The 25,119-nt window shown below is 42.0% G+C and overlaps 1 protein-coding gene across 1 annotated transcript in view; it reads right to left on the bottom strand.

The window, feature by feature from the left end:
• Positions 1 to 1,444: 1,444 nt before the first annotated feature.
• TXLNB (taxilin beta) overlaps positions 1,445 to 25,119 on the bottom strand; it is a 144,935-nt gene continuing 121,260 nt past the window's right edge. The window contains exons 7-10 of the mRNA XM_075339817.1: positions 23,022 to 23,096; positions 21,734 to 21,826; positions 11,809 to 11,904; positions 1,445 to 6,049 (exon numbers count right to left, since the gene is read on the bottom strand). Coding sequence (XP_075195932.1) covers positions 5,588 to 6,049; positions 11,809 to 11,904; positions 21,734 to 21,826; positions 23,022 to 23,096 — 726 coding nt within the window. The 3' untranslated portion in view covers positions 1,445 to 5,587. The remainder of the gene's footprint in view (positions 6,050 to 11,808; positions 11,905 to 21,733; positions 21,827 to 23,021; positions 23,097 to 25,119) is intronic.

Below are 25,119 nucleotides of genomic sequence, written 5' to 3'. Positions count from 1 at the left end.
GGCACCACTAGAGGAACGGACCTAGGTAGGTGCCATTTCCCACTCACTGCTTTTGTCTCTGTGATCTTTAACAGAGACCATTCCACACACCCTCCAAGTAAGGGAGGAATTGCTTTATTTTCTAATTATATTCCTCTGTGAGTTTAACAGAGGTATTGCACTCTGCACTTGTGCTATTATTTTTTACAGTGGCACACTTATATACCCCTTATCCTCTGCCATAGTCTGCAGCAGAGTCTTTGCACGGTGGACCCTGACTGTCTGACATTCCTTTAGGTTTTATTATCAGACAGCCCCCCGTAACAGCTATTTGACTAAGAAGGAGAGTGATGGGGTGCTATGCCAGATAACCTGGTCTCCACAGTCACCAGACCTGAACCCAATCGAGATTGTTTGGGGTGAGCTGGACCGCCGAGTGAAGGCAAAAGGGCCAAAAAGGGCTAAGCATCTCTGGGAACTCCTTCCAGACTGTTGGAAAACCATTTCTGGTGACTACCTCTTGAAGCTCATCAAGAGAATGCCAAGAGTGTGCAAAGTAGTAATGAAAGCAAAAGGTGGTTACTTTGAAGAACCTAGAATATAAGACATATTTTCAGTTGTTTCACACTTTTTTAAGTGTTTCATTCCACATGTTTTAATTCATAGCTTTGATGCCTTCAATGTGAATCTACAATTTTCAGAGTCATGAAAATAAAGAAAACTCTTTGAATGAGGTGTGTCCAAACTTTTGGTCTGTACTGTATGTTGAATAGCATTCATTTTGTGTAAATAGAAAACTAAAGCATCTGTACAGGTATGAAGTTGTATATTACAACTTTGTTCATGCAGGACACCATCTTAGGGCGGCGTTACACAAGACGATATATCGTGCGATCGCATGAGTGATCGCACCCGCCCCCGTCGTTTGTGCCTCACGGGCAATTTATTGCCCATGTCACACAAAGTCGTTAACCCCCGTCACACGTAGTTACCTCCCTAACGACGTCGCTGTGGGCGGCGAACATCCTCTTCCTGAAGGGGGAGGGACGTTCGGCGTCACAACGACGTCACACAGCGGTCGCCCAATAGAAGCGGAGGAGCGGAGATGAGCGGGACGTAACATCCAACCCACCTCCTTCCTTACGCATTGCCGGCGGGATGCAGGTAAGTTGTTGTTCGTCGTTCCCGGGCTGTTACACGTAGCGATGTGTGCTGCCACGGGAATGACTAACAACCAGTGCGCAGAAGAAGGAACGACATTATGGAAATGAACGACGTGTCAACAAGCAACGATAAGGTGAGTACTTTTGCTCGTTAACAGTCGTTCGGAGGTGTCACACGGTACGACATCTCTAACGATGCCGGATGTGCGTCACGAATTCCGTGACCCTGACAACATATCGCACGACATGTCGTGTAATGCCGCCCTTAAAAGAAAGGTAAATAAAAAGTCTGTTCAGTATAATCACTTATTCACATAAAAAGTTTATTTGTTGAATAATGCAATATAAAAAACATTATAGGCTTCCCGTCACAGAATTGTAAAAGCCAAAAAAGTCAGTATTGAATTGACACCGTTCACTGTGGACTATATTGATGCTGCGCAGGAAGGGGTCGTCAATCCGTATGGCTTCATCCAATATACACATGATTTGATATTTTACTCAGATATTAGGGTGCCAACAGTATCTAGGATAGAGGGAAGATGAGTATAGTAGCAGCACTTCCCATAGATCAAGTATATACTGCAGAGTGTAATTTTGGCTTTTTAAACATCTGGATATAAATATAGTATCATGCCCTTATAAATGTGGTATCTTTCTTGTGATTTTTAACAAATATATGTGTGCTGTGGTTTTCATAAATTAAAAGTCAAAAACAAACGCAATATAACAGAACTTTTTTTTATAAAAGTGAGTTGACAATTATTAGTAATAATAAATTACAAAACAAAGCATCAGTGGACATCTTAGTGGACAAGCCACAGTATGTGGCTATTCTGAAACATCTGGTATTCATTAACTAATTATAGTCACACTAGAAGGTGGCCCGATTCTAACGCATCAGGTATTCTAGAACTTATTGTGTAGTTAATGTATGATTTTTGTTATACATATAGAGGTTGTTGTGTGTAGTTGCCAAGTGTTTGTGTAGGGCGCTGTAAATGTTCTGGGTGTTGTCTGGGTGTGGCGGTGTGTGAGAGCGGTGTTGTTTGTGTGTTGCATTGTGTGTGTTGCGTTGTTTTTGGACGTTTGTGTGTCTGCAGCGTTGTGTGTGTGTGGTGCTGTGTGTGTTGCGCGGTTTGTGTTGGTGTGTGTGTGTTTTGGGGGGAGGTATGATTTTGTGCAGTGTGTGTGTGTGTTGGAGGAGTAGTCCTGGGGAGAGAGGAGTATAATATGTGGAGTAGACCTGGAGGGGAGGTGTCTTAATAGGTGCAGTAGTCCTGGAGGGGAGGTGTCTAATAGGTGGAGTAGTCCTGGGGGGAGGTGTCTATTAGGAGGAGTAGTCCTGGGGGAGGTGTATAGGTGCCCAATGTGTGTAGGGGGCATAGCCGAGTGGTCAGACTGTGTGGGGGGGCGTGGCCGAGCGGGCAGAGTGTGTGGGGGGCGTGGCCGAGTGGGCAGAGTGTGTGGGGGGCGTGGCCGAACAGGCAGAGTGGGCAGAGTGTGTGTGGGGCCCGTGGCCGAGCGGGCAGAGTGTGTGGGGGGCACGTGGCCGAGCGGGCAGAGTGTGGGGGGCGTGGCCGAGCGGGCAGAGTGTGTGGGGGGCATAGCCGAGCGGGCAGAGTGTGTGGGGGGCGTGGCCGAGCGGGCAAAGTGTGTGGGGGGCATGGCCGAGTGGGCAAAGTGTGTGGGGGGCGTGACTGAGAGGGCAAAGTGTGTGGGGGTGGGGCCCGGGTAACTATGCAAAGCGGTTTCCATAGGTACCCGATCTGTACCATGGTTACCAGCATACGCCATAACCATGGTACACATCAGGTAACTATTCAAAGCGACAGTACTGGTTCACTTTTTGGTTGTTGGTCTCCTGCTGTGCAGCACGCATCGGTGTGTTTGACAGCGGGAGACCAACGATCTGAATGGGCAGGGAGCCGGCATACGCTGGTAACCACTGTACACAATCAGGTAATTAAGAAAAGTGGTTTCCATGGTTACCCAATGTGTACCATGGTTACCAGCGTACGCCGCCTCCGGCACTATCCCAGCAACGCAAGTGTATGTCTCAGCTGGGTTGCCGGTGTGGGCTCCCGAGGGTGCAGCAGTCACCTGGGAGTCGGGGCTCCGTGTAGGTTCGGGGAATGTGTGCAGCGGGTGAGGCCAGGCCGAGCGTCCAATGCGTGAGGGGGCGGGGCCTGGCCGAGCGACCAATCCATGCGAGAGGCGGGGCCAGGCTGAGCCGAGCGGCCAATGCGACGGTTGTCACTGTAATGACATCATTTTGGAGCAAGACAGACAGACAGACAGACAGAATAAGGCAATTATATATATAGATAGTTTAAAGCCTACAGCAGGCAATACAAATGAGATAGAAGTTAGATAGACCTATGGATTTTGACATGATCACGTGACGATCTAATGTGTTTAGTGGTCTCTTCAATCTTTATAAGCTGTCAATGAAAAGAGGGATCCAACAAGTTGAATTTCATCATGCCCAATACTTTGTTCCCCTAGAGCAATGTTCCCCAACCCCAGTCCTCAAGAGCCACCAACAGATCATGTTTTCAGGATTTCCTTAGTATTGCACAGGTGATAATTTCATCACCTGTACTTATGATGATCCCAATACCTGAGTAACGCTAAGGAAATCCTGAAAACATACACTGTTGGTGGCTCTGGAGGACTGGAGTTGGGGAACACTGCATTAAAGTGTAAACTATAGCCACAGATGTATAATTTTATAAAAATAAACGTACACTTAGGCAAACTAAGTGTGAATGTTGTTTTCTAATGTAGGGAGAATAAACTGTCAGCTGAATAACCATTGCATGTGCATGATGAGTTTGAAGTTGGTGTACCTGCAGGCAAGTTATGATCTAACCCCAGGATAGGTTGTAACTTGTTGATCAGCGGGTGACCCACCACTGGAACCCCTACTGATTCCAAGATCAGGGCTCTGAAATGTCTGGAGTAGGAGTTGGGCATGCCCACCGCCACTGAATTCATTGTCAAAGTTTGAAAAGCATTGTACCATAGCCAAAGAATGAAATGGAGCGGTGATATGCACACTCAACCACTGCTCCATTCAGCCAGGTAGGGGGGTAGTAGCAGAGCTCTTGTTCTCAGCAGTGAGACTCTAAGATATCAACAAGTTATCACCTAACCTGTGGATAGGCTATAACTTGGTACACCCATTGAACTCTACATAATCATGTAGTTTTTGTGAATATTACAACATTTCAGTGTTACTAGCACTCTTTTTTTCAATATCTGACCCTGTGTTCCCCTATTGCCTTTCACCCCAGTCTTTGTAGTGCCAGAACACCATCCTGCATCTTCCTGTCATGACCATGAGTGGTTCTCTAGCTTACACAATCTGTTATCGACCACTGCTGTTATTACTATTATATGCATGGACATACTCAGTAAAATCAAAGCATGCAGAAATTAGGAAGATGCACAGCAACAATTAGATTTCAATATCGTTAGATTATAAAAAGTAAAGTAATGATCTATATGAAACTAACCAATTAAAAGTTGAAATTAAGATACAACTTGAGAACCAAACCACCTTTATGCCTATGTGGTGTCTGGTTTTGTAGTTCATCCTAATTAAGCCCTCTTTCACACGTACGTGCCTCCGGTACATGTTTGGCAGTTTTCTCACGTACCAGAGACACGTACACACGTAGACCTAGGTATTCCTATGGTTTTGGACACACGTAAGTATTTGCGCACCGAACGTGTGTCCGTTCCGTACTTACGTGTTTCTCACGCTGACATGTCTGTTTTCTCTCCGGCATCACGGGTGTCACACAAAACGCAAACGTGTCACACGTAATGCAAACGGACCACATGGATGTGTTCCGTGTGACACGCACCGGAGAGAAGACATGTGTCTGTGAGAAAAAACCCAAACCTTTACTCCCCTTCTCCTACCCTCCTGGCTCTGCCGCTGCTGTCACTTGCTGCCGACCGCCGCTCATTATGCTAATTGAATATTCACTTCACTGCGGTCGGAAGCAGCAGCAGCGGGGAGTCGGCAGGACCGGAGACCGAAGATCAGCACCACGGACAGCGATGCCAAGGACAGGTGAGTAGAAAGTTCCCGTTCTCTGTATGTTATCACGGATAACACACGAAGAACACACGTGTGCCATACACACGGCACACTGAGGGCAATATGTACCTTTGACACGTCCGTGAAAAACGTGCGTGATTTTCACGGATGTGTAAAAGAGGCCTAAAGTGAATTGATCAGAACAGAGCCCGTAGACATAAGTGGCACTTTTTTATCATTCTTTTTTATCATCTTAATCCCTTTAAGGGTAAGTCATTTGTATGAACCTTGTTATACATTATATGTGTGTGGATGAAGGGACTAACTACATAAAGTTTTATAAATCTAACACAAATCACTGAGAATCTTGACATAATGTTTCATGTTCAGCTTAGTCTACATCTTCCATATCATTATTTGGTGATACTTGTTGCAATTCTGTTTTTGAAGGATTTTGCTCCGAAGAATTTGAACAGACTGCATCTTGTAACGATGGTGCAGCATTTTCCCCTGAAGTAGCCAATTTGCTGGCTTCTGATTGTAGACTTTGCGGACTGCTTTCTTCTGCTTGCTCCTCAAGAGTGTGGGTCACCATGAAAGCTTTTTCCAGATCTCTGATGATTTTTTCATCTATTACAGAAGACTCTGTGACAGCCCTTTCATCAACAGCCGCTGTAGCAGAATCTGGGACCTCAGCTGCCGCTTCTTCTTCCTCCTCCTCCTCATCTCGTGTCTTGGCATCTTTAATTCTTTTGTATAGTTCCATTCTTTCCTCCTGTAGTGCTCTGCAAAGCTTCTCCAGCCTCTCAATTTTTATAACAAAGCATTCATATTCTTTAGCCCTCATGGTTTTCTGCAAGAAAAATAGGGCAAGAATAGAAGGTTGACATGTAGTGTCATTTTGTATAATAAAATTACACAACCAAAAGTAATGATAACTGGTTATTAATGCATATGTCTAGTTTACAAACGTCATACTAACATGGTAATTGTTGTAAAGGGATTCTTAGAAACGCTATTGCGAACAGATCATAGTATAAATAAATCCACATTCTGCCCAAATTAATTGTTTAACCTATCTTTATACCAGTCAGACATCTTTTCATCTGATGCAGAACACCAAATCCCCAGCATAGATCATAATTAGTGATGAACGAGCAATAAACTACTCTAGTGTTCGTTGCTCAAACTGATTAGGTCTGAACAGGCTCAATTCAAGTAAGTAGCATATTGGAAGCATTTTTCCCACAGACAGGCTGGGGGGGGTGGGGGGGGAGGTCGGGCTGAAAATCACCTAGTAAGTGTAAGGTAAAAAACACTTACAGAAAAAAATAGTTTCTTTGAATAAAGACTCCCCCACAGTTTTCCTGGTTCACAAATCTATTAGAAAAATGTTTGCACAAAGCTCAGTCGTAATCAACAATCCTTGAATACAGCTCCGGCGACTGTGAATAGCAGTGACTACAAATCCCATCAGAGCCATTGGTTCAATGTTGCACTCATGGAGAACTGGTGACTCTGATGAGAGTTGTTGTCACTCCTTTTTAACACCAGAATTTTTCACTCGCGGTGACGTCAGTAACTCAGTGATGTCACCGCTCGTGAAAAATTCTCAGTCTGGCACTGACCAAAAGTGCCTATGGAGCCTTGTTCTCTGAATGAGGCTCCATAAGTTGGAATACCAATTTGGGGGTTGTCTTGGGACCAGCACACTATGGATTACATTGGTGCTTCGTGGATTTTTTCAAAAATTATAAATTGGTGAAGTGAATGAAGGGTAATGTGGGGGAATCTATATTCAAATAAACTATTTTTTTCCTGTGTGTGCTGTGTGTGTTTTTTCACTTTACATTTACTGGGTTAGTAATAGGGGGTGTGATAGATACCTCTCTATTACTGACAATCCACAGCTGACATCAACCCCCAAAAATATTACCCTGATTTCCACTGCACCAGAGCAATTGGGAAGAGATGGGCAAAGTTCCAGAATTGGCCCATCTAATGGATATTTCACTTCTGGGGCAGTTGCGGGCTTTGGGCTTGTATTTTTAAGCTGGGAATGGCCAAATAACTATGGGCCTTCCCAGCCTGATAATACCAGCCCACAGTTGTCAGCTTTACTTTGGTTGGTTATCAGAAATAGGGGGTTATCCACTCCATTTTTTTAAATTATTAATTTATTTATTAGGTTAAACAAGGCTAAAAACACCTTTAAGTGACAAATGAAAGGCACTAAAGGGTGCACGTGTACAGCACTGCTTATATGTCTGCTCTAATCTAAGCTCTCCTTACTAGATCAACTCTCTCTAATCTGCTGCTAGTAAAAAGTGTGCTGAGCAAGATATCCTAGAAAAATGCTCGACTTCCATTATGCTCGGTAAACAAGTACTGAGCACCTGAGCATCTAAATGCTCATTACAAACACCCGAACAGTGAACAGTTCGCTCATCACTAATCCTGATGATTATTGATGAGCAAGAGTGTTCACTATTATTAATACTTGAAAAAAAACAAACAAATCCGCCCACCTTCCCCTGGAAATGCTCTGTTTATGGCTGACTGTATGTGCGTGGAGAGCTGCACTGCCCAATAAATGACGTCTATTATACTCGTTACTCAAGTTGAGCCCAACAAAGCATCCAACCTGCTTGATTCGAGTAACAAGCACTTTAGTACTTGATCTTCACTGCTAAAGATTTAGTTACTAAAGGAAGATGTTAGGTTGAAGTGTGTAAGTTGAAGGAAAGGCATTTAAAGAAGACCTTTTTTCCAAACATTTTATGTTGAACTGGACACACAATGTAATTGTAACTGTTATCAGATAGTTTTCACTTGGAGTTCAAACTTCTTCCTCCTGTATGACGATACCCAATCATAAGCAGGCAACAACAATGAAAGGAAAGAAGGACACCCCCCTTTATAGCGTGGAGCAGGTTTCTCAGTTGTGAGATGTAATGATACAGTTCTGATCTCCTTGTCCAACTTCCTGCATGAGTCAGTGTGGGGGAAGGTGAAGTGAAGTTCAGTTTAGCTGTGGGCATGATCTCCAAATCAGAGATGTAAGAGGGTGCAGGGCTCAGCCCACCCCAGACCTGCAGACTGGCTGTATACAAAGTGTGGTGTATTTTATACTGTTATAATGTGTGTTATGGTAAACGGCCACGAGATGGCCACGGTGGGGTCAGCCACTTCTCTGGTGCTGCTAGGCAGGAAGGGGTTAGTGGGGAGGAGCACTCGGTATAAAAAGGGAAAACAGAGAGGGAATAGTAGGCGGGTCCCAGAGAGAGCAGCATAGAGGTGCCACACCTGTGGGAGGTGTGAGGAGAAGCCCCCATTAGAAGTAATTCTGATTCGCTGGGTCATATCCTGGCACCGGACACGTGGGGCCCTGGTGAGAGGTGGGCTGACTGAACCACGTCCCAAAAAGGTGAAGTCTGGACAGCCTGGATGGTGGCTGCCCCCTGGTGTATACCCAACGAACCCCCTCTCTGGGCTGAAGGTCAGGGGACTCCGCAGGAGGAGTAGGTCCTGACAACCCGGGACAGAAGAGTGTCATCCCCCAGGGACACCCGTCATGGCTTATAATTATCCTTATGGGTGGGAGATGGACCCCCTTGTGGATTATACAACTCTGCCCAAAAGTATGAAGATGAGAGAGAAGATGAGGGGCTCTAGGAACAGAGTACCAGGAAAGAGGCTGGCCGGTAAATTGTGTGTGACTCCGGTTGCTATGGACGACCCCGACGGTGTGCTGGAGTGGCGTATTGGAATACATAAAGTTGTGAACCCTGTAACCAGAAGGAGAAGTGTCCGCCACTGGCGTGAAGTGTATTTTTGTGAAAGGCTGTTCAGTAAAGAAATGTTGGTTGAAAAGGATACAGACTCTGTGTGGTGTTTGGGGACACTGGGGCCTGCTGCAGTTGGCAGCTGGGAAAGGGCCCAGAAGAAATGGGTCCTGGTCTCTGGCCTGAACATACACGTCCCGCACCAGAAGTCCCAGCGCCCCTTCCCCTGTAGTGTAACGGAGGCGGCGGTGCAATGAGCCGACACAGGGCTGCACTGCAGCCACACAGCGGTACCTGCTTCGACTACCACCACACCCCACCGCTCCTTCTATAGAGACTTATTCAGCAATGCTTTCACATGTAAAAGGTTTGAACATTAGCAAACTTTTGGTGCAACTCAAAGTTATGCTAAAATTTGGGACTTTTGGTGTTTTCACGCCAGTTTCTCCCAGCTCCACTGAAATGGGTGGAGCCGGTGTAGGAAAGGCATAGTGTAAGCTTGACGTATCAGCTTTTCTAATTCATGATGCGCTGTGGGCTTCTGTATTCCAGAAATCAGACTCCACTTCCTGACTGGAGTAAGACTTCTGTCATGCATCTCTCCATGAATCATGAGTGTCTGATTCCACCTCGTCCCCCCCAAAAAATGGCCAGTTTTGATGAATCGAGGGCCTGTGTTTCCACTAAACTTAAAAAATATGAACCAATGTCTCTCTGCTTAAATCCTCTTTTATAGAGTTAAACAAGAACTATCACCAGGTCAAAAAGACCAGTTTTTGCTCTTATTTTATGTCTGATGCTCCCCTGAGTAATCCATTTTTGTTTTAATTCTCTTTTACTGGATTTTATTGTAATATGTTGCCCAAAAAGCATAATTCTGGTGTGTTGTTTTGTTTCTTGTTACATTGTTTACCAATTAGATTAATTTATTTTATCTTTTGATAGATTGGACATTTCTGAATGTGATGATACCAAATATGTATATTTTTTAAATTATTTTATTAATAGGGCAAAAAAGGGTGTGATTTGAACTTTTGTGTTCCTTTATTTTTTTTTATTTTTCCTGTATTTAGGACTTGAAGCTGCTATCTACTGATTGCTTGTGGTATACAGAGCAGCGCATGAGCACTGCCCTGTATAGTAAAAATCATGATCTCCTATGAATGCTAGCTCGCAGACCGCATTCACAGGAGAAGTGTGATGACAGATGCATGATGAAAGTTCGTGATGAAAACGCTTTGTCACCCCATGATCATGTGATGGGTGCACCGCTAGATCAATAACACGCTTCCTGTCTTCACATGTTAAATGCCGCTGTCACTGTTTAACAACTGTGGGTGTTAGAGGCACTTGATCTCTGACTAAATCAGCCATCAAGGGCAGGGAATGATGCGGGCTCAGCGTGTGAGCCTGTATCAAAGGCAGGGACAGGACCTATGACTTAAATATGCAGTACTTCATCAGTTGTGAAGGGGTAAAGACCCTAGTAAAGACCAGTAAAGGGAGCAGCTGTAATAAGGCTAGTTTCACACATCCGGCTGTCATGTGACCGGAGCATGTGACCCGGAAGTTACAGCACTGCCATTGTACTGTATACACTGTACTGGCGTACACCGAATCCGGCAAACCGGCGAAAAGCCGGATGTGTGAAACTAGCCTAAAACAAGAGCAAAAATTGTCAAATTTTGACCTGGTGACAAGTTTCCTTTAGGCCTGAAACACACTTCCGTTAAAAACACGCACATGCCGCCAGACACGTATTTACCATGCGTGTTGCGTGTGGTAAGTACGTGTCTCGGGTCTGTGCGGTCCACGTGTGTTCTATGTGTGCTATCCACGATAGCACACATAGAACCGGTAATTTGCATACTCACCTGGTCCTTCCTGCTGTCCGCGCTGCTGTCCGTGGTGCTGATCTTCGGTCTCCAGCCCTGCCGTCTTCCCGCTGCTGCTGCTGCTGCTGCCAGGCAGTGAAGTGAATATTAAATGAGAATAATGAGCGGCGGTCGGCAGCAAGTGGCAGCAGCGGCAGAGACAGGAGGGCTGGAGAAGGTGAGTAAATGTTTTGTTTTTTTTCACTGACACGTGTGTTTTCTACGGCGCGTGTCACACGGGACCGCATCCACACTACATCCGTGGGGTACGGGTGCGGGCCGTGTGACACCCATGCTGCCGGAGAAAACATGGACATGTCAGCGTGTAGAAAAATGCACACACGTACAAACGCACATGGACACACGTTCCGTGTGGTTTTAAGTGTGTGTGCCTGCTACCATAGGGTAGCATTGCTGAACGTGTCTCCGTGCCGCCGGTACGTGCAAAAAATGGCAAACACGTACCGGCGGCACGGATGTGTGTCGGAGGCCTCAAATGGATTATGCAGGTCTTCTTTTCTCAAAAATAATGCTACATATCTAAGGGATGTCTTTGGCATTAAAGCTCATATACCATTGTGTTGAGGCTGGCACAATATTAGGCATATGCCATGGACAAGACTGGCAGTTTTTGGAGAAAAACTATTTTTTTTTTAATCTAAGATGTCACGATGATCAATATATGATCTGCTCTTAATGATTTCATGCAACATTTCATATTTGCAACAAGTCATATTTAGACACACAATTTCTTTTCATTTCTTGCCTATTTTTGTAGTTTTTTTCTTCAGATTGATAATCCTTATACAACATATAGTACTTGTCAGGGTCAAGTAAAGTTTTCTCAGACAAGAGGTAAATAAATGAAACTGTCAGAATATAAAGGAAAAGAAAAAAAATGTAGCAATCCCCTGCACTGCTGGCCAGCGATGATTTGATAGAAAATCTCTCACCTCTTCAATCATGTCCAGCAGAGCTTTATTACAATTTTCGAACCTCGTTTTCCAGGTGTTTGTGTCTTTTTCTAGTTTCTTTATCTTCTTTGTCATCTAGAGATTCACAACACAAATTCCAGTTAGCACATAATCATAAAAACAAATGGCTGGATGCTGCAGAAATAAAATGAACAAGGTGTTGAAGAAATAATGTCATGGCGCTGAAATGATCACTGTATTTTGACAAAGGTAATTACATTTTATGTCTGCTGTTCAAAGAGAGAATTTATTATGTCATTAATATTTTACAAGGCTGTCGGGTCTTGAGAGCAGAGATGATTTATCTTGCATTAAGAACAATACTTTTGTTTGGCAATGTATAAATTCTAAAAGAAGTGTCCACCTGTTCTAAGAGTCTGAATTTATATTTAGCGTCTTTTTCTAGGTCCTGTTATTAAACATTTGTATGTGTATTATGTCTTGTTATTTCTTCTAAAATATTCCTTCCACATCCAATAACATTAAGGATTATAGTGATCAAGCTTTAAATAGAAATGGGAATTTTCCACTATTCACATTCTCTCATTGTATTGTTCAATTATTTATATAACACGTATATGTACATTATATAGGAAAAAGTATTTGGACACACCTCTTAATTATTCAACTCAGGTTTCTTCACTTATTGTCACAGATAAACAGCGGATGAAATAAGTATTGAAAACATCACCAATTTTCTAAGCAAATCTATTTGTAAAAGTGCTATTGACATGAAATTATTAATATTATTATTTTATAATTATTATTATTATTTATTAAATTCTCACCAGATGTTGGTAAGAACCCATCCAATCCACAAAGGCAAAGAAATCAAACCGTAGATGTCTATAAATTAAGTTGTGTAATAATTTTTTTTTGTAATGACAGCTTCAAGATGCATCCTAAGCCTATGTGCACACAGCATTTTTCGCAGTGTTTTTGCATATTTTTCGGGTGCGTTTTGGGCATTTTTGGGCTCCAAACTGCATGACTTTGCTTCTCCAGCAAAGTCTATGACTTTTCATTTTTGCTGTCCGCACACATTTTTTTTAGCTGCTTTTTTGAGCTAAAAAAAAATAATTGGACATTTCAATTCTTTCCTGCATTTTACTGTGTTTTTCACCCATGCAATGCATTGGAAAAACGCAGCAAAACGCAGTGATCAAAAACGCAGAAAAATGCACCAAAACCCGGTAAAAACACATGCGTTTTTATAGCTGCGTTTTTGCCGCCAAAAACGCAGCGTTTTTGAGAAGTGCAAAAACGTCTTATTGCGCACATAGACTTAATGGAAAAAAATAGTCACATGCATTGCTCAGGTGTGATATTGGCCACTCTTCTACACAAACACTCTTTAAAGCCTAAAGGTTTTGTGGGCTTCTTTTATAAACTCTGAGCTTTAGTTCCATCCATAAATTTTCTATTGGATTCAGGTCAGGTGACTGACAAGGCCATTCTAACAGCTTTATTTTCTTTCTCTAAAACCAATTAAGAGTTTCCTTGGCTGTCTGTTTGGGAATATATTCTTGTGCTGAAATGTCTAGAGACATGTTGAAAAATATGTATATCCAGCATCCGCTTGATAAGGGTAAAACATGGCTTTATTGAAATTACTTAAAAACAGCAAAAATCATGATTATAATCAAAGTAGACTAGATATCCATCTACGCATTTCAAACAGGTAAACTGTTCTTAATCAACAATACTTGTTTGAAATGCGTAGATGGATATCTAGTCTACTTTGATTATATTTGATTATAATGTCAATAAAGCCATGTTTTAACCTTATCAAGCGGATGCTGGATCTACATATTTTTTTTACAGGTCTCAAGTTTCCACCTGGATACCGGTCCAGTATTCCGGGCACCACACCCATACTAAATTGTCTAGTGAGCTGTTTAACTTCTATGCATGCTGAAATGTCCACCCTCATTTCATCTTTATCATTCTTGTAGATGGCTGCAGATTTTTATTAAGAATGTCTAGGTACATTTGTCCCTTCATCCTTCCTTCAATGACAGGAAGTTTGCCAGTGCTGTATGCTGAAAAACAACCACACACCATGATGTTGCCACCGCTAAACTTCACTGATGGTATGCTGTTTTGGGGGTGATATGCAGTGCCTTTTAACCTCCAAACATGATGTGTATTATGGCATCCAAAGAGTTCAATTTTGTTCTCATCTGACTAGACTATATTCTCACAATTTCATAGGCTTGCCTAAATTTTGTTTAGCAAACTTTAATGCGCTTGAACATGCTTTTTGTTCAGCAATGGAGTCTCGCGTGGTGAATGTGTGTACAGGCCATTACTTATTGTTTTCTTTGAGCCAATTGTAATTGTTGATTGCAGATCTTTCTGTAGCTCTCCACAGGTGGTTCTTGGCTTTTTCACAACTCTTCTGAAAATAATATACATGTCCCTGTCTGAAATCTTGTGGAGAGCACCTATTTGTGGCCAGTTTAAAGTGAAATTGTGTTCTTTCCAGTTCTGGATTATGGCCCCAATAGTGTCACTAGAATCTTCAGTAGTTTATAAATTCTTCTGTGGCTCATGCCATCAATATGTTTTGCAACAATAAGGCTGTGAAGGTCTTGAGACAGCTCACTGGTTTTACCCATCATGAGATGTTTCTTGTGTGGCACCTTAGTAATGAGACACCTTTTTATAGGCTATCAGTTGAACCAGTTGTTTTTGTTTTTCACTTGGTTGCTGGATTGCTTTCTAATTACTAATAGATTTCAGCTGGTGTCATGACTTTCCATGGCTTTTTGCATCTCTCTTTCTTCATGCACAAAAAAAGAGGAGAAATTAGTCAGCTCACCAATCCATGAAATAAGGTTGCAGCAGAATCTGTTGGTGCGAACAACAGTTATTGTAGAACAAATAGGTTTTCCAACATCCCAAAGTGTCATAAAATTACATTTATTGAAAAATCAATAAAAGTCACGAAAATTAAATCGGCAATGAGTATTAATAAAAAACAATTACATGTAGTCCAGATAACAGTTACACATGTCTTGAACTAGTGTGCTTGATCTCTGCATATAACAAAAGCACATGCTTTCAGTCTTATGTCATATCCTATCTCTCACATGGACTAAGAAGAATAAAAAAACCACACTGCACAATAGTTTATAGGCAAAAAGAGTATCACTCAAGTTACTGAGTACAGGGTAATTCCATGATATTAGGACACATGTGCTCTGTGGAGCACAGCGCCGATACAGAGTCCTACTCGATACAGGACCAAGCGACCATATGAGTAAGTCCTGGGACAGGTCGAAACATCAATAATGTTGCATATGTCCTAATATCATGGAATTACCCTGTACTCAATAAATTGAGAGACACTTTTTTTGCATCGAAAATATTGAGAAGTGCGGTTGTTTGGTTTTTCATAGTGAATCTTGGGTTTTTACCCGATACAACCTGCACCACCAGTAACTACGATGAGGGCACACCAACATTTTCGCACAAGTCTCACATGGACTAAAACAGCTTATCAGATTAACCACAGGTACTTTTAGAAGAGTTTCCAGACAGGAAGAATATTTTGTCAGGAAACAGGATAGATATTTTACATATAAAACCACCATAAGTTAGAAAATTACAAACATGACTCATTTCAATTGTAGTGATAAATAATATCTTGTCTGATGTTCATTCCCAAAGGGCATCATGTCTGTACAGAAAAGATCCACCTGGATTCACAATGGAGGAGTGCACTTTTATGAGCCCCCTCCTCTCAGAGGTAGAATATCATTAACCTATTCTATGTCTTTTATTTTACATGTAGAAGTATCACCATTAGATGTCATAGAAAAAGGTTTCGCCGGTGCATATAGAATGTCACATTTGTAGAATCCCACAGTAGGGAGCCATGTGTCAATACTTTTCCCCCTGTGTTATTTGTCATTATTACACATCACTAAATTTATGGACATCTATGGTTTGCTTTCTTTGACTGTATGGATTGGATGGTTTGTTACCAACATCTAGTGAGATATTCAAGTCAAAAGCACAATTAGAAATATATTTACTTAGAAAATTGGTGACAAATTCAATTCTTATTTCACCTGCTGTATATAATCCAGCCCGTAGCCATGCAGTATGCCCTTACTAACATTTGTGACAGAATGGGCCTTCAAATGAGATCACAGAATTTGGCAGTGGTCCTGCAATAGGAGGCCATCAATGTAACAAGTCAGTTTGTGAAGTTTCTTCCCTCTGCCATAGATTTCAATTAGCAAATAGCTGCATGCAAGCGTTACATCACCAAGCACAATGCCAAGATAGAGTGGAGTAAGGGTACCTTCACACTTTAGCGATGCAGCAACGATCCCACCAGCGATCTGACCTGGTCAGGATCGCTGCTGCGTCGCTACATGGTCGCTGGTGAGCTGTCAAACAGGCAGATCTCACCAGCGACCAGTGACCAGCCCCCAGCCAGCAGCGACGTGCAAGCGATGCTGCGCTTGCACGGAGCCGGCGTCTGGAAGCTGCGGACACTGGTAACTAAGGTAAACATCGGGTATGGTTACCCGATGTTTACCTTAGTTACCAGTGCACACCGCTTAGCTTAGCATGTGCAGGGAGCAGGAGCCGGCACTGTCAGCGTGAGAGCTGCGGAGGCTGGTAACGAAGGTAAATATCGGGTAACCACCTTGGTTACCCGATGTTTACCTTGGTTACAGCTTACTGCAGGCTGTCAGACGCCGGCTCCTGCTCCCTGCACATTCAGGATTGTTACTCTCTCGCTGTCACACACAGCGATGTGTGCTTATCAGCGGGAGAGCAACAATAAAAAAACAAACCAGGGCTGTGTGTAACGAGCAGCGATCTCACAGCAGGGGCCAGATCGCTGCTCAGTGTCACACATAGCGAGATCGCTAATGAGGTCACAAAAAACGTGACTCAGCAGCGATCTCAGTAGCGATCTCGCTGTGTGTGAAGTACCCCTAAAGCAGGCCACCACTGGACTCTATAGGAGAGTGCAAACATGTCCTGTGGAATGACGAATCATACTTATCTGGTAGTCTGATGAGCAAGTCTACGTTTGGCAAAAGTTAGAAGAATGTTACTAGATAGTCTTCATTGTGCCAACTCTAAGGTTTGATGGAGGAGGTTTAGTGTTTTGTGTTTATTTTTGAACGGTTGGCCTTCTGATCCTTGCGACTATGTCCCAGGGCACAAAGCCAGATCCATAAAGCATGTTTGGGTGACTTTGGTGTTGAAGAACTTGACTGGCCGCATAGAGCCCTGACTTCAATCCCATCAAACGCCTTTGTGATTTGTGATTAACTATGAATGAGATTATGAGCCAGGCCTCTCACAACTTCACAGTCTGAGCTCATAAATGCTCTTCTGGATGAATGGCCCAAAACTCCCAGAGCCACACTAAAAAATCTGGTATAAACCTTTCCACAATAGTGGAAGCTGTTTAATTTGAAATGGAGGAGGTGAGGGAGGAAGGAGGGTGGTGTGCAAAGTAACTCCATATTAACATCTATGAATTTAGAATGTGTTGTCTTCAAAGCTCCTGTAGGTGTCATGTATAGGAGTCCCAATTCTTATCTCCACATAATGTATTCGTGGTGAAGTCTTCAAATGGTACAAATTTATTTATGAGCAATTTATAAAGTGTTTTCTCACATATTAAAAGGAATCTGTCACCAGGTTTTTGCCACCTAATCTGAGAGCATCATAACGTAGGGGCTGAGATCATGATTTCAGCTATGTGTCACTTACTGAGCTGCTTATTGTAGTTGTGATAAAATCGCCGATGAATCAGCAGTAAATTATCATTAGAGGACTACTTTCCCTGCTGCCAGGTAGTCCAGCATATTCATGAGCTCTGTGTAATTGCTAGATCTGCAGCAGAAAAAAACAATGATTTTATCAAAATGACAGCAAACAGCTCAGTAAGTGACACATCACTGGAATCAGGATCTCTGTCTCTATATTATGCTGCTCTCAGATGAAGAAGCAAAAACCTGGTGACAGATTCCCTTTAAAGGGGATGTACCAGTTTTCTTGAAAAATGTATTGTAAATAGTTGCATTATCCATAAAATAACAATACTTGAGCATGTTTTCTTATAACTCAGTGCTGTGCCATTTCTCTGCATAACCAATTTAAGTTGTCATTTGGGTAATGTTCATACACCATCTGATCAGCACTGATTATACAGTGTCAGATTGTGTAAGGACAGACCCTTTTATCAAGAGAAATGGTAATGCCTAGTTATGAATGTATTCATATATTTATAGGAGGAATAACAGGAATGGCACAAGTCAGATTTCTAATAAAAAGTGTTAGAGTTATTTCAGAAGATTAGACGTCTTGACTAAATCATACATGCCAGGAGAGCAGAACAGTCATTAAAAAAATAAATAAAAAAAATAATAATTCAATGTTGTTTGAGTTTTTACTCATGTTAAGTAGTCAAACCTATCCATATAGCCTTTATTTTTAGTTATATTCATTTCTGGACAAGGACACATATATAAACATGTTTATAACCTTACATATATTAATAAAGCATTTCATGAATATCTTTACGTCTCTTTAATTACTATGATTAATCAGTAAAACAATATCTGAAATTGGATAATAGTTTGCTTTGCTATTAGAGTCAGTAATGCAGCTATAAGTAGCTAAGAGGATTAAAGACGCACTCCCATTTCTTTTCTATAACTTCTGATTGTATATCATTCTCGGCACTTCATTAAAGAGAATCTGTCTCATGCACAAACGCTGTTTATATGGAGATATGGGGTAATGTGCAGGTTAATAACATTAGAATCCTACCCTGCACTTGTACATTAAGACCCACTGCTGGGAGGAAAGGAACTTTAATCCTCCTGGCAGTGTTTGGGTTTCAATCACAAGGCCGGAGCGGGTTTAGTCAATGCTTTGTGTATGGAGAACGGTAGCTATAATCAGGCCCCCACACTGACTGACAGCTTCCACTAATGCTGAGTGGCTGGCAGTCCCTGCTGGTGGCATGGTTATAGCTGCCACCCTCTATACATGGAGCGGTGACTGAAACCACACAGGCGCCGACCCCGTGACTGATACCGAACACTGCTAGGAGGAATAAACTTCATTTCCTGCTAGCAGCGGAGTTCAATGTGCAGGCACCAGTCAGGTTTCAAACGTTATTAACCTGCAGATTAACACCATATCTGCAGGTTAATAGCATTTTTGCACATGACAGGTTCCCTTTAAAGGGAGAATTGTGCTGCCTTAGCTCTCTCCACAAGGAGAAACATTCACCCTTAGATTGCATATTGAAAGTACAACCTATATGAAACCATAAATAAATCCCACGTCATATGGGAACGGTCTTACTTCACCTGGAGCAAGCTGAGGCAGACCGTACTTCTGGGCCTATGAATGTGCTCTTAGCCTGATATGGTCCGAATGATCGGACTACTGGCACCTCTGGTTTTAATTCTCACTAGTGAATTTTCGTTCACTTTTATCTCTTATATGAATTAAAAGTTATGTTTTATGTATATGAATTTTTCTAAGCTCCTTAACTGGTCCAGCTAATTTGTTGTGATTACTGTGGACTACCTTTGGTATATTGCTATATTACATATTGAAAGTACTGTACATGCCATAACTATCTAATATATGCTGGTTTCAGTTTAATGGCTCTCACCTTTCAGGAAGATAGAGGCACCTTTCTCAGGGAGTTTGAAGTCCATAAAGGAAGAGACCTTCTATTCTGCTGTCTACATTGTAGAATGTCAGATGTTGAAACAAATGTTTCAGTTCCATAAACTTTAATAAATATTACAGCCCTCACACATGGCCACTTCACCTCATCTACTCAGTGTTGTGCTGTAGGTGTCAGGACTCCTCCATTCTGCCAAAATATGATTGCCCCAGAAATGACCACACAGGACACCATTCAGAATTCCCTATGGTGCGATACACTACTGGTATTCTCCATGAAATGGAAAATAGACGTGACTAGCCATTATTAAGACCAGGTGGTTGAGGACGCAAATGCTATACAGGGGACACAGCTAGCATGTGGAAGAAGGTGCTCTGGTCATATAATATTAAAATAGAATTTTCAGGACTAAACGTAAAATGCTATGTGTGGCAGAAAACTAATACTGCACATCACCCTGAAAACGGGATCCCCACTGTCAAACATGGTGGTGGCAAGCATCAAGCTTTGGAGATGCTTTTCTTCAGCAGGAACATGAAAGCTGGTTGATGGGCAGATGAATGGATCTAAATACAGTGCAATCCTGGAGAAAAACCTCTTAGAGGCTTCAAAAGATGAGTCTTCTGAGTAAGTTCACCTTTCAGTAGGACAACAAACCTAAGCATACTGCCAGAACGACAATGGAATGGTTTAGATCAAAGCATATTCATGTGTGTGAATAGCCCAGTCACAGTTCAGACCTAAATCCCATTTAGAATATGTGGCAAAACTTGAAAATTTCTGTTGCCATATGCTCTCCAACTAATTTCTGTAATGCACTAACTGGCAGGGACGCAAAGGTACTCACCGCTCCTCTGCCTTTTAATGTTCCTGTGTTCCTGTGTCCTTTCCTGCGTCCTGGTACCAGCCGGAGTTCCTGATTCTGTTCCTATTTCCCTGTATCAGCCAGTTTTTGAATCTGTTCCTGTGTCCTGGTACCAACCTGAGTTTGTGTATCTGTTTCTGTGTCTCAGTACCAGCCTGTGTTCTTGTATCTGTTCTATCTGTTCTTGTGTCCTGGTGCCAGCCTGAGTTCCTGTATCCATTCCTGCATCCCGGTACCAACCTGAATTCCTGATCTGTTCCTGTGTCCCGGTACCTGCCTGTGTTCCTGTCTTTACCTGAACCCAAACCTGAGCCTATCCTGTCTGTATCAGTACCAGCTTCCACCCTGCCAGCTATCCAGGTACTGTCACAGCAGTGGCTCCAACACCATCTTGCCTGTGTCAATTAGTGTCAGCTTCTGCGGATCCAGGGACTGCCTTGAAGTGGTACCTGGTTGCAACCTGCAGCTCAAACCTAACCTCACCATCTAAGGCTCCAGAGAACACCATGTAGCTGCTTAGTCACACTCTTCCAGGGTAAGCCTGTGATCTGTGGTCTAGTGGATCCACATCCCCGTTCCAGATGGAACGGTCATTGCTGTCCCCCTCATAATAATTTCACTGAGCTAGAATTAGTTTACAAAGAAGAATGGGCAAAAATGTATATCTCGAGACAAAGCTGGTAGAGACAAACCCCAAAAGACTTGCAGCAGTAATTGCAGGGAAAGATGGACCTGCAAAGTATTGACTAAGGGGGCTGAATACAAATGCACCTCACAATTTTCATATTTCTATTTTTTAAATATTTAGATGTAAATACTTTTATGCCCAAAAATTACAAAACGTATTCTAGGAGTGATACCTTTATCGGTTACCCAGAAAAATGACATTTGCAAGCTTCCAGAGCTCAAAGGTATCACTTCTAGAATATTTTTGTCACATTTGGGCGTGAACGTATTTCCATCGATATTTCTTGCTAACACGCTACCATGATATAATTTTGTATTGTACATTAAAATATTTAGAAAACTATGTATCATTTCTTTTATGTCTACAAAATACTTGTTACTTCGTGTTGGTATATCACATAAAATCCCAATAAAATACATCTAATGTCTGAGCCTGAACCATACATGAAAAGCATTTGTTTCCATTTACTCCCCATAGACTGTAAAGTTGCGAGCAGGGCCCTCACTCCTCTTGGTATCTGTTGAACTATGGACATATCCATTACTGGAAATAATGGTGGTTAATGGTTGGCTCATGGTTATGGTTTTGGCTTTAGGTGGATTCAGTCATAACATAAGTTGGTAAACAACTTTTCTGCACCCGAAAGCAAAGAAGCATTTACCTTCTCCATTTCCTTTTTGAACGTTGTAAAAACCTCATTGCTTTTCGTCAATGAACTCTGGAACTCATCAAATCTTTCAGAGTATAGCGCAATCTGCCAGCAGAGAAAATGAGAATAATTAGCATGAGCTTGACAAATGACACGTTAGTGGAAATATGATTCATACTTATTCATTAATGGGATAAATCAAGAATTTAACATTATTCATAACTCTTTTGTTAAACATTGGTAAAATTTCCCCCATTTAGCATTTTTAATGATCACATATGCTGTTCGCGAATCATAATTACCATATCCGTTCAAGATTGTCACTAGAAATTCCAACATATTAATGTTTTTCTTCCAATGTAGAAAAGCTTTTTTTCACTTTAGTGGTAACTCTATTAAACTGCAGTATTCATTACTATGCACCAATTAAAACATATGAAGAACACAATCCATAAATGCTTGTAATAGGAGTGAATGGAAAGAGCAGCGTATATATGGCCACCTCTCCATTTATAGGGACACAAAACCTTATTCTCCTGGGAATATAACATAAATGCCTGAGATTGGAACAAGCCTTTATCTCTAAGAGGTAAGTTAGAATTTCCATGGATAATTTTTGGGCAATACTTTCACAAAGTGCAGTTTACTATAAACTGTAAAATGTTAGTATTTTTTTCAAAAGTATGCAGTACAAACATTTAAGCCATACAAAAGAAAGGAAAAGAAGACTGGTGAACCACGCAAATTCTATAAACATTACATAACACAACACAAAGTATATATAAATACTCTTGTCAGCATTTTCTATTAATAAAATTTTAAGGGAACCTGTCACTGTTGCTATCTCATGATGTAGGGGCAAAGACCCGGATTCCAGGAATGAATGACAAAGGAATTCAGCTCACCCACTCCAAGTCTCAGGCCCTCTCTCTGCAGCACGGACAATCGGCCGGGCAGCTGCAAGCATGTGAGATGAAGTCCAGACATGACTAAGACCGTGTAATACGGTCGAAACGCGTCGCTAGTCATTCTTCCCCTGCCCAGGGGCTGTCTGTACCTACCTCTATATGTGTGCTCATGGAATAAACCATATGGAAATTTATATTGAAGAGTGCCTTCTTTCCTGCGCTGGACTTCATCTCACAGGATTCCAGGAATGTGTCACTTACTGGGCTGTGTGTTGTATTTTTCAGAAAATCAGTTTTAGCTACCAGCTCTCTGAATACTGAACTCTGTATAAACCATTACACATTCAATGTGTATAAAAAAAGTATCTGCTTTTTTTTTTTCTTTTGTTTACCTGTGTTTTTAATACTGTTTCTTGATCTTTTAACATTTTGGTCTGTACCTTCCATTCTGCAGCCTGTGTGAGCAACTGGAACAAAAGAAGAACACAATTTAGTTGACAATCATTCAAAACACTTTTCTCAATAAAGGTCCAATATTTGGGTAAAACTGAGAAGTTAATGGGGTTATCCAGCCTTAGTAAAATGTGGGGGATAGAAGGTCCAGGTCACCTGACAAAAAAACTCCCTCACAACTTTGCCTAACAGCACTGTCATGAATAAAGAATGGTATCTAAACATCCCCCAAGATCAAATTCTAGCTATTCAGGAGTAAATTTGTGAAGAACGATGCTTTTTCAAGCATGATGGAGGACCACATCACAAGGAAAAAGTGGGAGACAGACAGAGAATGGGAGAGAAACAGAGAGACAGTTACTATCCCGGGCAGCGCTGGGTGCTATGTTGTGAGGCAAAATGTTAACCCCGCGCATTACAATTTACCAATCAATTTTGCCCCTATCTACATAATGGAGAAATAGTGAGGCGAAAAGTGTTGGGGGCAAATTGACAACTGCCAGATGGGAACAAGGGGGACTTAAAGAATGAGAGCAATGGCGCCAAAGAGTATATACCGTACAGTTGCTAAGGTGGGGCCCCGACATGGGATACTCACCACACTCGGGGTAGGAACACACACACAAAATTCGCCACATACTACCACGTACTTGAACACATATACCACCCTCAGCACACATTTCACCATGTGAAACAATTTAATAATTACATTTCTATCTATTTGTTTTGTGGTTTTTGTGTGCAGAATACATTGTTGTTAATACATTCTATTTTGTTAACAGCAGTTATTAAGCCGGGTAGTACAGCTAGTTTGAAATAAAATACAAAAAACCTACCCTTTTTCACCCCATTATTAACCCCCAAAACACCCAGGTCCAACGTAATAGACACAATGTCCCATGACGATTCCTGGTCTGCTACATCTGAAGTCAGAGCGAGCTGCCATAGAACATGACCGCACACTGTAAATTCAGGTAGAGAATGAGCTGCACGATCAGCGGTGATGTCACTCAGGTTAGTTGCGGTCACAGCTGGAGGTTTCCACGGTTCTCCACTTGTGATTGCAGGAAACCTGACTTCAGGTGACCTCAGTAAACTCTGGTTCGCAAACTGAGTTGCTGTTTGGAACCATGCAGATCTGGACTTTTACAGTCCGGGTCCATCCATCACTATTCATAACTTTAGCATGGTCTCCATTTAGTATATTCATCATTTTGTTTTATCTTTTTAACAATAGCTCCCAATTGTCCTGGTTTCAGAGGGAGTGTCCCAATTTGAGGGGGCTGTCCTGCTGTCTTGGTTGGTCAGGAATTTGTTATCACTTCCAGGAAGACTTTTCTTATTTATCTTCATCGCTCTGTAGCTGTTCCACTTCAAGGAACTTCAAGGCCATGATCTCTACTCAGCACATACCTACACTATCCCATTCATGACCAAGTACATATATATGATCCAATCAGCAGACATGTGCAGGTAACAAAAGTGGGTGGATCTCCGATCTACCAGCGCCTGTTAACCCCTTAGATCGCATTGTCAAACTCTGAGAGCGCGATCTAACAGGCAGGTATTGCGCTTGTTCCCCGCTGCCATCGGCACTCCCATGGCACAACCACAGTGCTCCAATGGGTTGTCATGATGACTCCTGTAACTGTCATAATGTGTTCCTGTGAGCGCTGGCATTCACAGGAGAACAGTATTTCTCCTGATCAAAGCGATGCTGATGTATTGCTCTGAAGAGGAAAAGCAATCAGAGTGTGTAGGCATAAAGTCCCCTAAGTTAAGTAGTAAAATCATTAAAAAACGAAAAAAAAAAAAGTTTTAAAAATGAACGCTACTGGTCTTGGAAAATGGAGACAAAAGTGCAATTCTTTTTTTAACAAATTTCTGCATTTTTTTTCCACCACTTAGATAAAAGTAAAAAAAAGTAAAACTATAACCAGAGACGATTGTTACTATACAGTTTGGTGCAGACAACTGCAGAAAACAAAAAAATACAGTATTTATACAACATGTGAACACAGCCTTACAGACACAAAA

This window comes from Anomaloglossus baeobatrachus, chromosome 3 (genome assembly GCF_048569485.1).
Source record: "Anomaloglossus baeobatrachus isolate aAnoBae1 chromosome 3, aAnoBae1.hap1, whole genome shotgun sequence".
In the NCBI taxonomy this organism is placed as follows: domain Eukaryota; kingdom Metazoa; phylum Chordata; class Amphibia; order Anura; family Aromobatidae; genus Anomaloglossus; species Anomaloglossus baeobatrachus.
Note: the sequence above shows the minus strand (reverse complement) of the source record. Positions and strands in the feature narration are given on the sequence as shown.